The sequence below is a fragment of the Aquarana catesbeiana genome, unplaced genomic scaffold, assembly GCF_042186555.1.
Source record: "Aquarana catesbeiana isolate 2022-GZ unplaced genomic scaffold, ASM4218655v1 unanchor226, whole genome shotgun sequence".
NCBI lineage: Eukaryota > Metazoa > Chordata > Amphibia > Anura > Ranidae > Aquarana > Aquarana catesbeiana.
The window spans coordinates 335,257-356,146 of NW_027362653.1; the positions used below are offsets into that span (position 1 = coordinate 335,257).

The window sequence follows — 20,890 nt, forward strand, 5'->3', positions numbered from 1 at the left end:
ATGTTTTTCACAGAAAACAAGTTTTCTTATACATCAGAGATTGCACACAGGGGAGAAGCCATATTCCTGCTCTGCGTGTGAGAAATGTTTTACATGTAAATCATACCTTGTTAGGCACCAGAGATTGCACTCGGGGGAGAAGCCGTATATTTGCCTAGAGTGTGGAAAATGTTTTTCAGATAAATCAGACCTTGTTAGACATCAGAGAATTCACACTGGGCAGAAGCCGTATTCGTGCCCCGAGTGTGGGAAATGTTTTACACAAAAGTCAGACGTTGTTAAACATCAGAGATCTCACAGAAGGGTGTAGGGATGAGTGGGACATTCCTGAGTTCAGTTCTCTGGAAGTTCTTTGAACTGCTCCTAAGTTCTGAATGTTAATCCAAACCCCACTGAAGTCAATGCTAATAGAATCCTGGTTTAGAGGCGCTCATGCGCGCACCCCCTGCTGATCCATGCTGACTGGACACAGAACGAGTTTGTCAGCAGGTTACAGCCAATTATTTTGGCTGTATACCTGCTAATTGGCTGTGGTGAATTACATCACAGAGATCTGTGTGTTTGTAAACACAACACACAGGTTCTGGCTGGATTTTCTCCTCCTGCTTTTAGTTACCATTCAGAACTGAAAGACTGAGAGACTCCAACTAGATCTGTACGTAAATGCAGCACACATCCTCATGCATACACTTGTTAGGCAACAGTTAACTCCTTGATTGCCATCCTGATCACTCCTGTTAACCAGCCAGTGTCCTTAGTACAGTGTACAGTATTATCACTGTATTAGGGTCACTAGCTAACTTTAGTGTCAGTCAGCTAGTGTCAGATTTCCTGCCACGCTATCACAGTCACACTGCCAGTCTCTGTTCAACACCATTACTAGTATAGTGTCTGTATGGATCAATATCTTTATCACGATCAGAACTATACTAGTGTCCCACGAAAACGCAGTTTGGTTTTTACCAAACACATGTAGCAGAATACATTTTGGCCCAAATTTATGAAGAAATTTGATTTTATTGGATATGTTTTATCCACAGAATGTAGAAAATTATTATTATTTTTTTTATATTTGATATTTTTTCGTTTATATAATAATAGAAAAAAAAACAGTAGTGATAAAATACCGCCAAAATAAAGCTTTATTTACTGTATATGAAATAAATTATATAAATGTCATTTGGGTACAGTGTTGCATGACCAAGCAATTGTCAGTTAAAGTAGCACAGTGCTGAATAGCAAAAAAATGATCTGGTCATGAAGGAGGTAAAGCATTCTGGAGGTCAAATTGTTAAATGTACAATCAGCACGCCATTTTTTTAATGTTTATATTTCCCACTGATTTACAAGAGATATCAAAGGATACTATATATCAGATATAGCATAGATACCGTTTCCTATCAACCTTTCCAAAAAGGTCGGCTTGAATGCATAAAGCCTATTACCACAACAGGACCCTATGTAATTAGATGTTTGTAGAGATAATGCTGTCTCAGAATATTACATTCCATAGCGATCATTTCAATTAACTTTAATGAGTAAGAGTTAGTATGGTACAATTAGTGTGCTATAATCAACCCATTTTGCCTCCAGGTTCTAAAAACTGCATAATCTCTACTCTGCGGGAATGATGGATTATCCTGAATTGGCAGGAAACTTGATAGTCAGACAATCCTTATTTTTTCCTCAACTCTCTCCAAGCTACTATTGTATTCCTATAAAGTAAATTAGGATTCAGACTTGGAAGTGTGTAGGCAGAAGTAGTTTTCTCCACTGCAGGTGGCCTTCAACTGCAGCAGCTCTGCTGCCGAAAAGGAAGTCTGGAGGAACCTGGTTCCTCTATGGTTTCCTGGGTCACTGAAGAAACAATCCAGTTGAATGCTGTTGCCCCACGTGATTCTGGTAGCCATCTTGGGTCAAGCAGAGCCCTGTCTCCCGAGTTTGGTGCGCTTTATGCCAGTGGGTAGTGTAGGGAAAGGAACCCCTTCTGTTAGGGACAGTACTAGCGGTAGGAAAAAGTTCCTGATGAGGAGGGAAAATGTAGGGTTGCATCTCTTCTGGCCATCTTTCCAATTAGGCACAAAAGGGCCAGGCCGCATTCTGCCCCTCTCTATAGACGCTGTCACTCTGGCTGGAACCCGCTCTGCATTGCATAAATACTAGTTTACTATTACAACTGACTGTGTGAATTATTGCCGGCACACCATGCTTCGCCCCACCTACACTCGGTGTAGTTTGCAGGATATGTCCATTGCAGCAGGTGCAGGAGGACTGAGCTCCAGCATGGCTCCACTAGGATTGACCTTAGGCCTAATAACAAAGTTCAATGGTTGTAACATTCCTCTGGCACAGTGGGAGAAGAGGCTGAAGACTGCTGCGTGTCTGTACCAGGTCCCGGCCCGGCTGGTGGCAGAGCTGGCTATTAATGGCCTAGAGGCCGATGCCCACCAATGCCCATTATTGCACTGCCAGAGGAGGAACGGACTACTCTAGAACAGATCGTGTCACTTTTGGAGGGCCTATTTGGAGAGAAGCTACCGCTTCCAGAGTTTCAAAAAAGGTTCTTCCTAAGGAAACAGGATGGGAGCTTCACTCACTATGCTGTGTGTCAGGTCACCTTGAGGCTAGGTGACAGATGCACACCGTTGGGATCAGGAGTGCACCGCAAGGCAGTGGACCCTACGACTGACTTCTGCGGATGTGAGTCCGGGTGGTAAGGAAGGCAGGGCCGCTGGAACACCAACACGGATCCCACAGGGGTTAGAGCATAGGATTCCCTGGGGCGCGGAGTCTAAGAGCCAGCAGGTGTTCACCAGAGCCTCTAGTTGTGAGGATGGACTGGGCTGCAACTGGCTCCAGGTCGCTACCCCCAGGGTCCCCCCGCTCACACTCACAGTAGGCAACAGGAGGATAGGGATAGTAAAGGAATAAGCAAAGGTCAGGGCCATAAGCAGACAAGGACAACAGAGTTCACGCCAAGGTTCAGGGTCACAGGCAAACAGGGATAGTCGGGGACACGCCAAAGGTCAGGGTCATGAGCAGACAGGAATAGTTGAGAACACGCCAAGGTCGTTAACAGAAACAAACGTAGAGCACATGGCAGGCAGGAACAGGAAGCCAAAACACACAAAGGTTGATCAGCACGGCTTGCCTGCAGTTCAGAGGTTAATATAGAGTTCTCTGATAGGAGCTGGGGTGGAGCCATGCTAGAGGAGAGTTAATAAAAGCAGTCAGGTGAGAGTCAGCTGGTCTTTAGAGATGAACACATGAAGACAGGGAAGCTGACAGACAAAACTCTATTGCATAACCATGACACTGTGGCCTTGCAGAACCTCTGGAGGTGAAGAGAAAAAAGGGACGCACTTACATTGCTGATTCGGAACACATACTAAGGGACCAATTAACTTCTGGTCTGAAGGCAGGCCCAGTGCAGAGGGCCCTGCAGGAGAAAGTTAGGGCTCAACCACTTCCTTCAATGATGCAGTGGTGGATGTGATTGTGTGGGAACAAGAGGAAGTGGATGCAACCGTGGCAGAAACCAAGAAGTTTGAACCAGTGTATCTCAAAGAAGAGGCCCAGCACCTTCACACCTGTCTGCCATGCAAACAGCCCTGACTAAACTGGCTCCGGATCTGGCCACCTTGAAACAGAAGGTAGCTGCCTCTAATAAGAACTCACTCCCACCCCATAGAAGCAAGAACCTGTTGCTCAGGGATCCCAAAGAGGACCGAAAATGCTGGCGGTGTGGCCACTATGGAAACCTATCCAAGAATTGCAGGGTTTAGGAACCCATTTAGGCTGTTAGTAAACTACTAACTCCCAGGGCAGAGGGACAACCTCCGGGATAGACAGCTTGAAGTCCCAACAAAGCTGAAGAGGTGGTTGCTCCAAGCCCCATGGTCTCCACCCTAGTCAATGAGCGAAAGGACCCATGTCTGATTGACACCGGATCAGAGGTCACTGTCATGGAATATGACTTCTATGTATAAAGGTTTGGAGCCCGGGAACAGCTGGATCCCTGTTGGCTGTCTCTCTGAGAGGGTTGAAGGCGACACCTCTTGCCCTCTTGCAGGCAAATATAGCTTCTTGTAATGAGTCCTAATACAAGTCTCTATTGAAACAGCTGATATGACCTTTACAGACTTTTTATCTTAGCAGAGACTGCTTCATCAGTTATTGGAGAAGCACTTGTTGATGTGCTTCTCCAATGTGAGCCCCACATATGCGCACGTACAAATGTAAATGCGCATGGCTGGGGGGGCCTACGCCTGAAAACATCAATTGAGATACACATGTCACACATTGCTGCATGCGCAGGGATAAGAGCAATTATTTTAGACCCAGACCTCCTTTGTAAAGCTAAAATGATGACCTATAGGGGACTTTTAAAGCACCACCAATGGAAAATATAGGGTACTGAAGTTTGTCACCATTTCACGGGAGCACGCAAGTTTAAGGTTTGACATGTTGGGTATCTATTTACTCGGTGCAACATTGGCTTTTATATTTTACCCAACAATTGGGTAATTTATTGCGTTTTTGTGCCCCCTAAAATTCAATTTTAATGTGTTTCTTACTGAAATTGGCGGTAATATCGTGTGACATAAAAAACTACCGCTATTTTATTCTCTAGGGTGTCTGCTGTCATAAAAAAAACAGCAGGAAAAATCAATACTGAACACGTCGCTATTTTTCTAGGTAAATATATTTCTAAAGGTGCTATTGACACAAAATTTTTACTACATGTCGGTAACAACCCATACAATCCATACACACAAAGACACCAAAACAAATGAGTTCAGAAATTAAGTTCTGTGTAATAAAATGGAATGACACAGGGAAAAAGTATTGAACACACTAAACTGAAATGTATTTAATACTTGGTACAAAATCCTTTGGTAATGACAGCTTCAAGGGACAGGCTCCTGTATGGTGAAACAAGCTCAGGTGTGATTTTGGCCCATTCTTCCACACAGTCTCCAAATTTTGAAATCTTGAAGGCTCTGTGGGCCTCTTCTAAGAACTTTGATCTTTAATTCTTTCCTTAGGTTTTCTATTGGATTCTAGTCAGGTAATTGCCTGGGCCATTCTAGCAGCTTTAGTTTCTTTCTTTGAAACCAATTGAGAGTTTCCTTGGCTTTGTGTTTGGGATCATTGTCTTGCTGAAATGTCCACCCTCGTTTCATCTTCATCATCCTGGCTGGTAGATGGCAGCAGATTTTTATTAAGAATGACTTGGTACATTTTTCCATTCAGCTTTCCTTCAATGATATGAAGTTTGCCAGTACCATATGCTGAAAAACAGCCCCACACCATGATTTTCCCACCTCCAAACCTCACTGTTGGTATGGGGGTGTTTTCGGGGTGATGTGCAGTGCCATTTGCCCTCCAAACATGGTGTGTATTATGGCATCCAAAGAGTTCAATGTTGGTCTCATCTGACCAGACTATATTCTCCCAGTATTGTCTAAATGTTGTGCAGCAAACGTTAATCTCTTCGCACCTTCGCACCTGCGCTTTAGCCAAAAGACAGCTACAGCAAGGGCCTCAATTGCTGTGAGGGCGTCCATGTATGTCCTCCCGTGCATGAGCTGCCTGCATGAGTTGCGACGCGCTCTGTGAGTCATGAGACTCGGCTGATCATAGATCGGAGTAAGGGGCCGATCCCGACCCCCTACCACATGGTCAGCTGTCAGCCAATGATCAGCTGATCACGTCATATAAACAGAGCCGGTAATCAGCTATTTTATTTCCTCACGCTGACAGCATAAGGAGAAAAGGAAACCTGATCACGACTTCTGACAGAGGGACATCTGTTCCGAACACGGAGAGCCACTGCCTCATCTGTGCCCACCAGTGCCATCTGCCAATCAGTACTGCCAATCGGTGCCTCAACATCAGTGCTGCCTATCAGTGCCACCTATCAGTGCCCATTAGTGCCACTTATCAGTGCTACCTATCAGTGACACCTATTAGTGTCCACCAGTGCCGCCTTATCAGTGCAGCCTATCAGTGCAGCCTCATCAGCACACATCAATGAAGGAGAAAAATTACCTGTTTGCAAAATTTAATAACAAACTATGAAAACTGTTTTTTTTTTCAAAGTTTTTGGTCTTTTTTTATTTTGTTTGTTTAGCAAAAAATAAAAAACCCAGCAGTGATTAAATACCACCAAAACAAAGCTCTGAAAGCTTTGTGTGAAAAAAAGTATAAAAATTTAATTTGGGTACAGTGTTGCATGATCACGCAATTGTCATTCAAAGTGCAACAGCGCTAAAAGCTGAAAATTGGCCTGGGCAGGAAGGGGGTTTAAGTGCCCAGTGGGCAAGTGGTTAAATGAGCTTCAACATGCTTTTTCTTCAGCAATGGAGTCTTGCGTGGTGAGCGTGAATACAGGCCATGGCAGGTGAGTACATTACTTAATGTTTTCTTTGAAACAATTGTACCTGCTAATTCCAGGTCTTTCTGAAGCTCTCCACCAGTAGTCCTTGGCTCTTGGACAACCCTTCTGATAATTCTTTTCACTTCTCTGTCAGAAATCTTACAAGCGCCTGGTTGTGGTCGGTTTATGGTGAAATTATGTTCTTTCCACTTCCAGATTATGACCCCAACAGTGCTCACTGGAACATTCATAAGTTTAGAAATCCTTCTGTAACCAATGCCATCAGTAGGTTTTGCAACAATAAGGTTGCAAAGGTTTTAAAAGAGCTCTTTGCTTTTACCCATCATGAGATGTTTCATGTGTGACACCTTGGTAATGAGACACCTTTTTATAGGCCATCAGTTGAGACTGAACCAGCTGATATTCATTTTAACTGAGAAGGGACAGGATTGCTTTCTAATTACTGAAAGATTTCAGCTGGTGTCTTGGCTTTCTAAGCATTTTTGCACCTCCCTGTCAGGGCTGGGCTCAGCCCTTCCTTCTCTGAGCTGGCCGCTCAGCTGCCGGCTAATTGCCAGCTCCTATCTCTCCACAGTTACTCATCTGTTGATGATATCCTGCTCATCAGTCCTGCCTACTTAAGCCGTCCAGTCCAGAGGATCTCTGCCTTCCCCTTGGTCACATCTCTAGAGATGCTCTCCTGTATTCCTATTAAAAGACTTGCTTGGCTGACATTCCTTCTGGCTCCAGATCCTGCTTGCTGCTTTAATACACTCATCTCCGGCTCCCTGACGTTTGGCTTGTCTGACTATCCGTTCCGGTTCCCGAACTCTGGCTATGTTTTGACTACGTTTTGTTCTATTTACTTTTATTATTAAACAAGTGTGATTTAACTGTACTTCTGTCTCGGTCTGATTTCATGGTTTCTGACACTCCCTTTCTTCATGTGTTCAATACTTTTTCCCCTGTGTCATTCCATTTTATTACACATAACTTCACTTCTGAATGGATTTGTTTTGGTGTCTTTGTATGTATGGATTGCATGTTACCGACATGTGGTGAAAATGTCATGTCAATGGCGCCTTTAGAAATATATTTACAGAGAAAAATGGTGACATGTTCAATACTTAGTTTACAAACTGCATATGTTTGGGGGTTTTCTGTAATCTTCAGGCCTGTAATCTTCAGGCCATCTTCAGGGTTTCCAGTCCTCAACTACCTGGACTGCAACTAGTCCCCTGACACCTAGTAGACTAATGTAAGAATTGTTGCTGGTTGTTAGGATACCAAATGTTGGTATCCAGTAACAGAAGGATGTCCAGTTTATCTACAGTGTAGCTGCACTTAATGAAACTGCAACCACGTATGATTATAGTAAGCTTTATTAATAATGAAACAAAAATCCATCCAACACCAGCAAACAGAATACAAGGCATAAGTGAATATATATTTAAATAGAACCACGTGACAGTATACCTAGCTAGCAACCTAATTATAAAACAGAACCGTCACCCCCCCCCAGTCGGTCCGGTCATAGGCACCTCCCCTTGTTCGGTCGGTCGGTCACCAGCGAATATTAATTTGCTATTGTCACACAAGTGGGTGGGCATCGTGCCCCGAGCCCACCCTTTTTTGAAGCCAAAAAATGTGCTTCTAAAAAAAAAAAACCCCATCGGAATCCATGCGTCACAGAAGATGCATAAGTCCAACAGGCAGATGAGGCAGATGGAGGAGGAAGGGGTCTAGAACTGGGATCAGGAACAAGAGGGCAGATAAAAGGTATGCAGGAACAGGATCATGGTAAGGAACAGGGTTGCCACCCGTCAGTAAATTTACTGACAATTTGTAAAAATCACAGATTTTTTTACAACTGTCTGTAAATATCAGGAGCTGACAATTTGTCATGCTGTGTTGGCTTTTTAAGTGTAAACCAAGCAAATTACTTGTTAGGGGTATTGTCAATGTTTTCATATTGTGTTTTTACTGTTTAACCACTTAAGGACCGAGCCTCTTTTTGAGATTTGTTGTTTACAAGTTAAAAACAGCTAGAAAATTACTTAGAACTCCCAAACTTTATTTCTTTTTTTTCTAACATCCTAGAGAATAAAAAGGCGGTTGTTGCAATATTTTCTGTCACACCATATTTGCACAGCGGTCTTACAAGCGCACTTTTTTTTGTAGAAAAAATACACTTTTTTAAATTAAAAAATAAGACAACAGTAAAGTTAGCCCAATTTTTTTTTATATTGTGAAAGATAATGTTACGCCGAGTAAATTGATACCCAACATGTCACGCTTCAAAATTGCACCCGCTCGTGGAATGGCGACAAACTTTGACCCTTAAAAATCTCCATAGGCGACATTTAAAAAATTCTACAGGTTGCATGTTTTGAGTTACAGAGGAGGTCTAGGGCTATAATTATTGCTCTCGCTCTACCAATCATGGCGATACCTCACATGTGTTATTTGAACACCGTTTTCATATGAGGGCGCTACTCACCTTGGGTGGGATAAGGAAAGATATGTGGTGCCCATAGCATTAAGCACATTGTAAGACATTATTCCATGGCCTTGGCCTTGCAAAATTGATGCACACCTTGCACCCTCTGTCTACTTCCTCTGAATAACTTCTCTGTAGACTGTTGCTCCTTCTCTTCTTGCACAAATCCTTACTGCAAAACTACTGAAATACTATTTCTTCACTTCCATTGGGACAAGAAAGAATCACTCTTAATAATTCCACCTTGCAGACTATAATGGTATTGCCTTAGGGAATCAAGGAGCCAGAGGCCTACACAGCCTCTCCCCGATGGCCCAATGAATCAGACAGCCACACAGTCTTTTGGAGGGTATTACCAATGTGCTTAACCAGACCAGAGATACACGGTACCTCCCCCCGATGGCCTGACACATGGTAATGGGCGGACTACTGTTCCCAGCCAGTCCATAACTATCAATGCTGCGTTCCCCGGCCACAGCATTCTGCACTACTCTTGATAGCTTCTCCTCTTCTGTTTCTCTCACACAGACCTTCTCCAAAAAAAGGATAGTTCTGTGTCCCCGGTCACAGAACGCTGATCTACTAGGGTTGCCACATCATCCCTTTAATCCAGGACACATATTAATTACACAGGTTCTGAGGCTGATTTAATGCAGATAAGACACCAAGTGAGTTTAATTACCACCTTAATCGGCCACAGAACCTGTGTAATTAATATGTGTCCTGGATTAAAGGGATGATGTGGCAACCTTATGAACTACTCTCCTCTGCTTTACTGCTTCTTCTTCCGGACTGATCTCCTCCAGCGTACAAGTCCTGTGTTCCCCGGTCACAGCAGCTTGACACCACTTCAGAAATGAAGATCTTTCCCTAGGACTCCCTCCTAGTGGTCCCTCCATCCCTCCTCCATGCTCGGCGCATCCCCACATGGGGATGCCCGGAACAGCAGCTCAATACTCCATTCTGTCTTTTCCTGCTTTCCAAAACTCCTACCTGGCAGCACGTGACCTAAGCTTATATGGGAGGCCTGCCCCCTGCCAATACCCAAGGGTAATTGGTCAGAGCTCCTCACATGGGCTGACTGCCACTCAAACCTCAGGTCCAACCTCTCTTCCAGAACAATCTGTCTGAAAGCAGGGGAGGCACTTCTGAGTCAGAGCACAGGTGGCCACACCTCCCACTACACCAAACACTCCCAGTCCCAAATCAAAACAACCAGGCCCAACCTAAAGCACAGGCCTGGCTAAATTTACCTGCACTTGGACCCTGAGCTATAGAAAATACTAGTCTAGCACCTACCTTCAGGTAGAGGGTGCTACATAAAAAAATAAAAATAGCCCTTTTTTGGGCAGAAGCGACGTTGGCTAGCTGCTGCCATAACAACGATATTCATCTTCAAAGTTAGGAAGTATATCAGCATGCGGCGGTCCAAAAGTGGTTGAATGTCAGTGTTTAATATGAGTTCTGTCGTTTTTTTCAGGTTGTCAGTAAAAAAAATGTGCTCTGCCACTAAATTTTACATGTATTGTCAGTAAAAAATGTTGTGGGAGTTTGGCAACACTGGTAAGGAGCAAGGTTAGGAGAAGGCTCAAGGCCAGGGTTAGGATTAAGGTCAGGAGAAGAGCATCAATAAGCTGGTACATGGCAGACAGACAAAACACTGAGGTGCTGAGGGAAGCTAGAGGTGGGGCTAAATACCTCCCATTGTTGATGTCAGTGGGATATAATAAGCCCCATCATTGGTGTCAGTGAGATAATGTAAGACCAGGGATTTTTTTTCCTCAGAAAATAAGTGCAAGGACTCCCTCCTTCCAAGTCAACCCTTGTCTTTGCCCCCTACCCACCTCTTAACAACCATCACTTGGTTCCAATAGACTCCTTCCTCAACAGTTTATTCCTCCCAGCAACAATAGATCCCTCGCTCAACAAAAGATACCCCAGCAGCCAGCATCAACCGCTCCTCATGCACCCTTTACCAATACATATATTCAGTGCTGCATTCCCCCATGCTCTCGCTGAAAAAAAGCCCTGTATAAGACCCATTGTTGGTGTCAGTGACAAAAAAATAAGCCCCATTGTTGGTGTCAGTGAGCACAAAGTGTAACCTGATTCCAGCATTAGTTGTACTTACCTGATCACACACTCCCACTGCCTTTCTGCTAATGCCGGAGAGTTATACTTTTAAGCCTCGTACACACGATCGGATTGTTGGCCAACAAAACCGTGGAATTTTGACTAAAGGGCGTTGGCCCAAACTTGTCTTGCATATACACGGCCAGGCAATTGTTGGCCAACAAATACAAACGTAGTTATGTACTACGTTGTTTTTCAGCTCTTTAGCATCACCCTTTGGGCTCCTTCTGCTAATTTCGTGTTAGTGAGTAATGATTCATGCATTTCTTTTTGCGCTTTTCATTTAGTGCTTTTCAGTTCGATTTTTCATTTTGATTTGATTTGGTATATTTTCTATATTTTTGGATGCATAAAATGCACTTTTTGGTTAAGTTCTATTGGCAGATAGCGTGTCTAATTTTATTTGTTTTCTTTTTTTAATGCACAATAAAAAAAATTGTGTAGAATAATACTTGGCTATGTGTTTTACATCAAATGACAGTTTGGGAGTAGGCAGTTATATTTTAAAAATACAATGTAAATTTGACAAGGGACACCAACATAGTTGTATCTTTGATCTTAAAAACTACGGGATAATGGTGTTGTGGTAAGTTGCCCAAATTAAAAAAATAAAAGCATAATAATATTATTCTTGATATCACTAGAAAAAAAAGCCTTTGAAAATTTGTTTGCAATAACTCCATCAGTATCACCAGCAAAGCAGCTTCATTATTATCCCATTAACCACTAAAGGACCGAGCCTCTTTCTGAGATTTGTTGTTTACAAGTTAAAAACAGGGTTTTTTTTTGCTAGAAAACCCCAAACATTATACATTTTTTCACCCTAGAGAATAAAATGGCGGTCATTGCAATACTTTCTGTCACACCGTATTTGCGCAGCGGTCTTACAAGCGCACTTTTTTTGAAAAAAATACACTTTTTTGAATAAAAAAATAAGACAACAGTAAAGTTATCCCAATTTTTTTTTATATTGTGAAAAATAATGTTACGCCGAGTAAATTGATACCCAACATGTCACGCTTCAAAATTGCGCCCGCTCGTGGAATGGTAACAAACTATTTTTAAAAATTCAGTTTTGACGTCGCTTCCGCCCAGCAATTGTATGGAGATAATGGGGCCATCTTTCCCTCACTCGTCTCCATGCCCAGCTACTAACAGGACGCGATTGCCTCCGCGGCTGCCGATGGCTCCGGTAAACGGCGGAGGGCACCGGATTGCGGCAGGAGGGGGGGCCCTCTCCCGCCACTGATAAAAGTGATCTCATGGCGAATCTGCCACAGAGACCACTTTTATCTTGTAGCGGACTGCCCGCTGAAGACGGGAATACTGGGGTTAGCTGCTGCCATAACAACGATATACTCCTTCAAACAGCCTCTGTATAATGACGGCGGGCGGTCCGTAAGTGGTTAATGAAGAAGAGAATGTGCGCTGCATTTGGAGATTTCATAATTTGCCACGTCACGAATGTTAATTCTCCATTCCAAACGCTAGTTTACAAGACAGACCGCTTCTGGCTCGTCCTCGCTTCCGAGCATGCGTGTTTGTACTTTGGACTTTTGTCCGACGGACTTGTGTACACACGCTCGGAAAATCAGACAGCAGACGTTTTGTCCACGGAAAATTTATAAACTTGTCCACGGAAATTTGGCCAATAATTGTCTGATGGAGCATACACACGGTCGGATTTTCCGCCAACAGCCTGTCATCACTTATTTCCCGTCAGAAAATCTGATTGTGTGTACGAGGCTTAACTGTCAGAAAGGAGATCACTGCTCCCAACATTCTCGGGACTGCAGTTCCTCTGAGCTCCACAAGGTGGTGATCTTACTTATACCGAGACAGGAAGTTTCTATGCAATACAGACAGGAAGTGATGTCAGGTATAAATAGGAAGTTCTGGGTGAGAGGTGAGTCGGGAGGAAGTAGAGAGAAGACGTTGATGGAAGTGGCAGTAGAGGAGGTAATAGGATCTTATTTTCTATTTACACCCAGTAACCCCCGTCATGTCCGTCCTCTTCCTCCATAGTCACTGTGATGTCTTTTATCTCCAGCAGATGATGATACACACATATATATAGTGTGGAAACCTAGATTAACCCCTTCAGGGGCAGAACATTTCCCCACTTACGGGGTCGGAACCTTCTCTTCATTTTGGAGATGTGTCACCTTCTCTCTGGAGATGAGATGAACATTCCTGGGTTTGGCTGAAGTGTTGTTCGTTGAACTTCAAAGAAGTTCGGATGCCAAACCCAAACTCTATTGAAATCAGTGGGACCTGACTCTGTCAAATTAAAAATGCCAGTTTTCTGGGATAATAGGCAAAGGGGTGCTAAAAAATAATGTACCAATGAAGTAACTATTTTTAAAAATTCCGTTTGGCCAAGAGCAGTGATTATTTAATTGCTTGAAGTGAATCTTTAAAAATGTCCATTTCCTTTACATAACGTGGAGATTCAGAGAAAGGCAACGCTGCTCCAGGTGATAACAATCAAGTGGATCAAAATGGGCTGAGTGCAAGCCACGGCTCGCCACCGAGGTAAGAGAACAGGAAGATACGGCTGCACACCACCATCGATCCCACATAGATTTATTAATACATAAATGTCATAATGACTGCCACCAAGGCAAGGACACAGGAGAGGTGACGCGTTTCACACTTAACTAGTGCTTCCTCAAAACTTCTGGTTTTGAAGAAGTACTAGTTAAGTGTGAAACGCGTCACCTCTCCTGTGTCCTTGCCTTGGTGGCAGTCATTATGACATTTATGTATTAATAAATACGTTGGATCGATGGTGGTGTGCAGCTGTATATTCCTTTTCCTTTACATAACATGCCGGGGGGGTGTCCTAATCCTGCCTGTGAAGGGGCATCTCTGTGATGTACAGAAAGTGCTGCAGCAGCGCTGACATTTACAAAGCAAAGAAATTGTTTAACATTGTCGGAAAATGGCATTTCATTGCCAGCTTCTCCTCCAAGGGTTTGCTAGGTAGTTTTGGGGAACCTTTGTAGGGGGTCTGTGTCCTGTTTCTTTTAGGAAGCCAGCAAGTAAATGTCATTTGCTGGCAATTTTTTCCTTTGTAAATGTTGCTGTAGCACATCGTATGGCAAGAATGAGTAATAAACGAATAGCGTAGATTCCCTCCTCTAATACATACTAGATCCTTTGGGGTTCGTTTACTAAAACTGGAGAGTGCAAAATCAGCTGTGCATGGTAGCTTCTCAGTTCAGCTTGTTCAATTAAGCTTTGGTAATAAAACCTGGAAGCCGATTGGTTTCTGTACAGAGCTGCACCAGATTTTGCACTCTCCAGTTTTCATAAACCAACACTTTTTAGTCTAGTATAGATTTGAGCAAAAAATGGGTGATTATTTCCTTAAACATCCATATCTGACCTTTAATCCGAGCATGAAGCTTGGTCAGACAAGATTAAGGGTGGGGGGGAGGATAATAGTGAGGCCTCCTCTCCTACTAAACCATAACAAGCCACAACATAGAGGAAGCCGAAGCATTTTGTGCCTATATTGCTGAAGACAAAGGCCTCTTCCCCACAACCCTGGCTGGTGGTTAAGGGGGGCTGTGGGAGAGGGGGCTAAAGATACATTTTGTAAACAAAACCAGAAGTGTCAGGGTTTAGGAGTGCATTGTGTACAGGGTTCAGGAGTTAATTATGCTTAGGGTGCATGGTTCAGGAGTGGTGTGTGGTGTGACACTGGATCTCATTGTCAGCCTTTCTACTCTGCTTGTCAATCCCTAACTGTTTCCGATCTCCCATGCCACTGGACCTCCAGCTGCCTATGGGTCATCAGGTGCCTAACTTGGCTCAATCTTATACTGTTTTCTGAGCCCTGAGCTAAAGCTAGTTAGAAAATGTCAGACCAGAAGGAATAGAAGTGAACTAAGTTAACAAATGCTTCATATAAACTCTATTTTGAAAAAAGTTTACCCAATATTATACCGTAGAGTGACCACTACACACACATACAGCAGCACAAACCTAGCTATCTGGCACTTTGCCTGTGAGATAATAACAATAAAACAGACACATCTGTCACCAGACTTCAGATTCACACATAAGCTGCAATAGTTAATTATTAGAACACAGGAACACTTACCTAATAGTTTCTGCTTTTGGTCTGTGTGAAATACAGCAGCAGCTCTTGCATGGAAGGTCATGTGGTCCTGTACTCTGGGGTTTCTGATCCCACTAGCAGGGACAGAAAGTACCTGTCTATAACCAATTGTCTGTGTGATATTTACCAAGCAACAGCTATTTAAAATTACAGACACTAGAGGGAAGCAGCTTTGTACACATGCGCCAATTCCCACTGAGGGCAGCCCGACTATTAACCCCTTACGTCTCCATCCTAACATTGTACAACCAATACAGTGCAAATCATTCTTCATCTACAGAGAAGCCTACAAAGATCACATGACCACATCAATGAAGATGAAGGAGGACCTGAGTCACATGACTGAGAGGATACTAAACCTCACCCTGGAGATCATCTACCTGCTGACTGGAGAGGTAAAGAGGATTCTGGGAGGAATTTTGGGAAGTCATATGACATCACTCTTATCTCTATTATTAAAACACAAACCTGACCATAGAGGTGAGGAGGATTGTGTGAAGTCACATGACATTATTCTTATCTCGATTAATAAAACACAGACCTGACTGGAGAGGTGAGAAGGATTCTGGGATTTTAACATAACATTCCTATTGGTTTTCCAATACAGAGATTTCCTCTTCTGAAGTCAGGTGATCATATGACCATCACAGTGCCTCCATGTGACTCCCTAAAACCTGAGAGACACAACATGCAGAAAATTCTAGAAGTCACGAAGAAGATGATGGAGCTGCTGACAGGAGAGGTGAGCGGTGCTGGGAATTCTGGGACATTATCCAGTAACAGACAAGGGATGTGTCTGGATGGTGACTGTATCATTGTGTGTGTCAGGTTCCTATAAGGTGTCAGGATGTCACTGTCTATTTCTCCATGGAGGAGTGGGAGTATTTAGAAGGACACAAGGATCTCTACAAGGACGTCATGATGGACAATCAGCCACCCCTCACATCACCGGGTAAGAGGAGACTTTATTGTAAAGGAGAGAGCAGTACGAAGGGTCCACCTAGATCCCCCATCATCTGATAAACACATAGAAACAATGTATTCAGTCAGTGTGTGTTTCCTACAGATGGATCCAATAATGGGAACCCACCAGAGAGATGTCCCCGTCCTCTGTATTCCCGGGATTCCACACAGGAAGGTCACCCCATCCCTCACCATCATCAGGTAGATGATTGACAATCAGTGGGAGTTCTGATTTATACACAGCATGTTTGTTACAATGTATAATAATTATTATATCTTTTAGAGTGGAAACCTCAGGCATGATAATATTGTTATTAAAGAAGAGTTTAAAGAGGAGGATGAGGAGTATGGAGTGATGGAGAAGTTTTCAGGACACAAAGATATAATGGAGCCACCTAATAAGAGAAACTCACCAGAGAGATGTCCCCGTCATCTCTATTCCCGGGATTCCACACAGGAAGGTCACACCATCCCTCACCATCATCAGGTGGGTGGCGTTGAGGGTCTGGAACATAAAGTGATTGAACACTCTGACATGTGGAGACGATGTGTGGACTCTACAATATGATATTTTCTATGGGATCTCACATCATAAATATTTCTATTTTACAGATGATATTTTCTGTCATTCTGTTGGTTTAGGGTGAAGATCTGATGGACATGAAAGTTGAGGGTGAAGTAGAAGAGACATATGTGAGGGATGATCAGCAATATATGGAGGAGGCTGGAATGATGAGGACTTTCAAAGAGGTGGATACTCTTACAGAGATCAGAACAGGTGAGACACAATATATTCTTCTGTTATCTCTGCTCTGTAAGGCTAAGTTCACACCGGCATTAAAAGCAGGCGTTTAAAACGCCCCTCAATGCCTATGTAAATGATACAATGGACAGCACATTATCAAAACATGAAGTGTTAGCGTCGCGGTTCTTTGATTCAGAAAAAAAAAGCCTCATGTCGAGTCTGAAGCCTTTCAATGTCTCCCATTCAAGTCTATAGTAAAGCTCTACAAACGCTATGGCAGGTGGTTGCAGTGTGGTTCCAGAGTGTTAAAATTAGTTTAAAAAAGAAAATCATGCAGGAGGAATATAATGCTCCACAAGGCCCGGTAATGATAGAGGAGAGCATAGAGTGTTTTGCGGGCATAGTCATAAGACATGTGAGGGTAGGTGCATAAATCATGATACAGGAGCATGAAAAAGCCCTTTTAAAAATAGGTGTTTGTGGAACGTTTTTAACATGCATGAAATGCTTTAGAACCACTCATAGGGCGTTTGGGCAGAATTTTTAACTTGTCATTAACGCTTGTAAAACGCCATCTAGCGGCCATACTAAAGCTCATTAACACCAGCCTAACACCCATACTAACGCTATAGGTGCATTTGTTAACCATTAGAAATTTAGTCAAGTGTGAACAAGCCCTTACTGCACAATGATTGCTCCAGAGTAGGGCGGGAGATAAGTGATATCAGCCAATAATAGGTTGATAACAGTCACTGATACCCGTTCTGCACACTAGATCTTCTTTTCTGTTAGCTATACCCCCTTCTCTCGGCTGCAGACACAATTTATGGACTCAGTCATGATTTATGTAGATTTTGGGGTCAGCCAGCATTTTTAGGCACAGTATCTCAGATATGGTAACACAGATTGTGCCTTTCGGAGGTTGGTCCCTCTTCTTTTTTTTAGCAGATTTATACCTAAATGTTAATATAAAATGCTATTAAATAAGGATTCCAGGTATGGTATCCAGTGTAACTATGTGTATATACCATGCCTGGAATTATTTTTTAACATCCTTGCTGGAATAGGGACACTATTATTTAGGGCCCTTAGGGTTTGGTATGGATTTTAAGGGGAATCCAAAACTAATCTGGTGTAGGGTTCCTCCAATGTCTACTAAACTATCGAGTCTGATTTGGATTTCAAGGGAGAACCCTATGCAAAATTCAAGAAAAAAAAAAACATGGGGTCCTCCCAACATTCATATCAGACCCTTACCTAGGTATGCAGCCTGGCTAATCCAGAAGGGGGGGAGTTGAGCATGCTCCATCTTCCTGTCCCATACAAGGCTACATGCCCTTAACTTGAAGGGTGTACATTGCCGGGAGGGAGTCGCACCTTGTCCCCGTGTTGATAAGGACATGGACCTCTTCCTCACAACCCTGGCTCGTTGGCTATGGGGGTGTGCAGGTGGCGGGCTTGCTGGAATCGGAAGCCCCCTTTTAAAATGAATCAACTCTGTCGGCCAGCGATACAGATCCACGTCAATCATAATGAATGAAAGAAAAAACACATCCGATCATGTCACTCACTTTCTGCAAATGACAGCTCTTGGGGTCCACAGCTGAGTGGAAACAAAGAGGGGGCTCTCTCTCAGGTGACGTCAATGACCAAATATAGACATGACTATAATTGGTCAGTTATGTCACAGGGGATCTTGGATGACATCATTGACCTAAAATGATCATGTCAATAATTGGCCAGTTATGTCAACATGATGCCCCGCCCATTTGGTAATATTCAGCTAGGGAGCTGTCATTCATTGTGAGCAGTCATCGGACGAGGATCGTGTTGGTGTTCACTATAAATGGCTTGTATCTGCATTGCTGAACGACATGATTGATGATGGGATTTTCATTGTGGTATGTATTTTATTAAAGGAATGATCAAAGTGTGTGTGTGTTTGTGTTTATTTACTTTCTATTTTTTGTGAATGAATAGGAGTATTATGTACCCTTTACTCATTCATGTATGGGGATGATTATCTGGGGTCCCCTTATTTTAAAGGTGGTTTCAAGATTCTGATAAATCCCTCACCCACAGACCCCAACACCTATCAGGTCAAGCTTGTGGGGAAGAGGCCCTTGTCCTCATCAAAGGTCCTTTTCCAGGGTACCCCCCCCCCCATGTTGAGGGCATGTGGTCTGGTATGCTCCAGAAGGGGTCATCCTTTCCTGGCCTGCTAGGCTACATGCTCAAAAAAGGGTCTGTTATAGATTTTAGGGGAACCATGCACTTTTTTTCTTGGTTTTTGCATGGAGTTCCCTCCTAAAGTCCATAACAAATTTTAAGGGTTTGGTATAAATTTTGGGAGGACCCCACAACTTTATTTTGGGCAGTGGGCAATACTTGGCTGGGTCGGGATACATTACTAGTTGTTGGAACACTGGCTCCCAATCAACCACAGAGAACATCTGCTCACTCAAGTCTACCTGACCCTGATGGAATCTCGATTTAAGTGAACAAACCCTCTCATATAAAACGATCATGTTTTTATATCTTTCCAGGACACATCATCGATGAACCCCCAAAGGATCGTCTCACTTTATCTCCAGGTTGTAAAATGGAAGATGAGGACATCACAAGAGATTGTGCAGTAGAAATGACAATGAGCTCAGCTATTGATGAAGGACTCCACAGTGTGGATAGACCATCAAATTCCTCTGACTCTGAGCAACCTCGTACCATGAGGGATGGTGCCAGAATTCAGAGGGAGGAGAAATTTTCCTGGCCTGAATGTGGGGAAAGTTTTAGCTCTGAATTAAGTATTACTGTACATCAGAGATCTCACACGGGTGAGAAGCCACATTCCTGCCAAGAATGTGGAAAATGTTTTATACAGAAATCAAGTCTTACTGTACATCAGAGATCTCACACTGGGAATAAGCCATATTCCTGCCCTGAGTGCGGGAAAAGTTTTTCACAGAAATCAATCCTGGTCAGACACAAAAGATCTCACACGGGAGAGAAGCCGTATTACTGCCCTGAGTGTGGGAAAGGTTATACAAAGAAATCAGACCTTCTTATACATCAGAGATTGCACACGGAGGAGAAGCTGTATTCCTGTCCCGAATGCGGAAAATGTTTTTCAAAGAAAACAAGTTTTGTTATACATCAGAAATTGCACACGGGGGAGAAGCCATATTTTTGCTCTGAGTGCGGAAAATGTTTTACATGGAAATCATACCTTGTTAGGCACCAGAGATCTCACACAGGAGAGAAGCCGTATCCCTGCCCTGAGTGTGGGAAATGTTTTTCCGATAAATCAGTCCTTGTTAGACATCAGAGATCTCACACTGGGGAGAAACCATTTTCCTGTCCTGAGTGTGGAAAATGTTATGCATGGAAAGCAGACCTTGTTTTACATCAGAGATATCACAGTGGGGTGTAGGGATGAGTGGAGTTCAGTTTACGGGAGGTTCGCTGAACTGCTCCTAATCTCTGAATGCTAATCCAAAGCCCACTGAAGTCAATGGGAATAGAATCTTTAAAATCAGTTCTTTTTCTCACAAAATATCTGCAACTTAAATCTTAATTGCTGCTGCAATATGATACCTAGCCATTCCGTTTAACATAAATAGAAACATAATACATAGATACATAAAAAAACTTTTTATATATATTTTTGGATACGGTGATGAGACATTTGTTATAAGTGGGATGTATGCTCTTTTCATGATATTATCCCATTGCCAACTGCCAGCAGTACATATGCAGTACATATGCTCCCTCGGGCACCGTGATGTACCCGTACGTTGTGGTGAACTTCCTACATTACAGTTGCTCATGTGTGCACCCCTCCTAATCTGTGCTGTGATTGGACACAGCACTAGTTTGTCAGCAGGTTACAGCCAATAATTTGGCTGTATACCTGCTGATCGGATGTGGCCAATCACAGCACAGAGATCTGTGTGTTTGTAAGCACAACACACAGATTCGGTCTGGATTTCCCCCTGCTTTCAGTTGCCATTCAGAACTGAAAGCAAGGAGGGACTCCAG

General features: G+C 43.2%; 1 protein-coding gene across 1 annotated transcript in view; it reads left to right on the forward strand.

Moving 5' to 3' along the window:
• The window catches only part of LOC141121617 (uncharacterized), a 185,561-nt gene that overhangs the window by 17,312 nt on the left and 147,359 nt on the right, over positions 1-20,890 (forward strand). The window contains exons 5-6 of the mRNA XM_073611269.1: positions 16,211-16,308; positions 16,391-16,594. Of these exons, the coding sequence (XP_073467370.1) occupies positions 16,211-16,308; positions 16,391-16,594 (302 nt within the window). The remainder of the gene's footprint in view (positions 1-16,210; positions 16,309-16,390; positions 16,595-20,890) is intronic.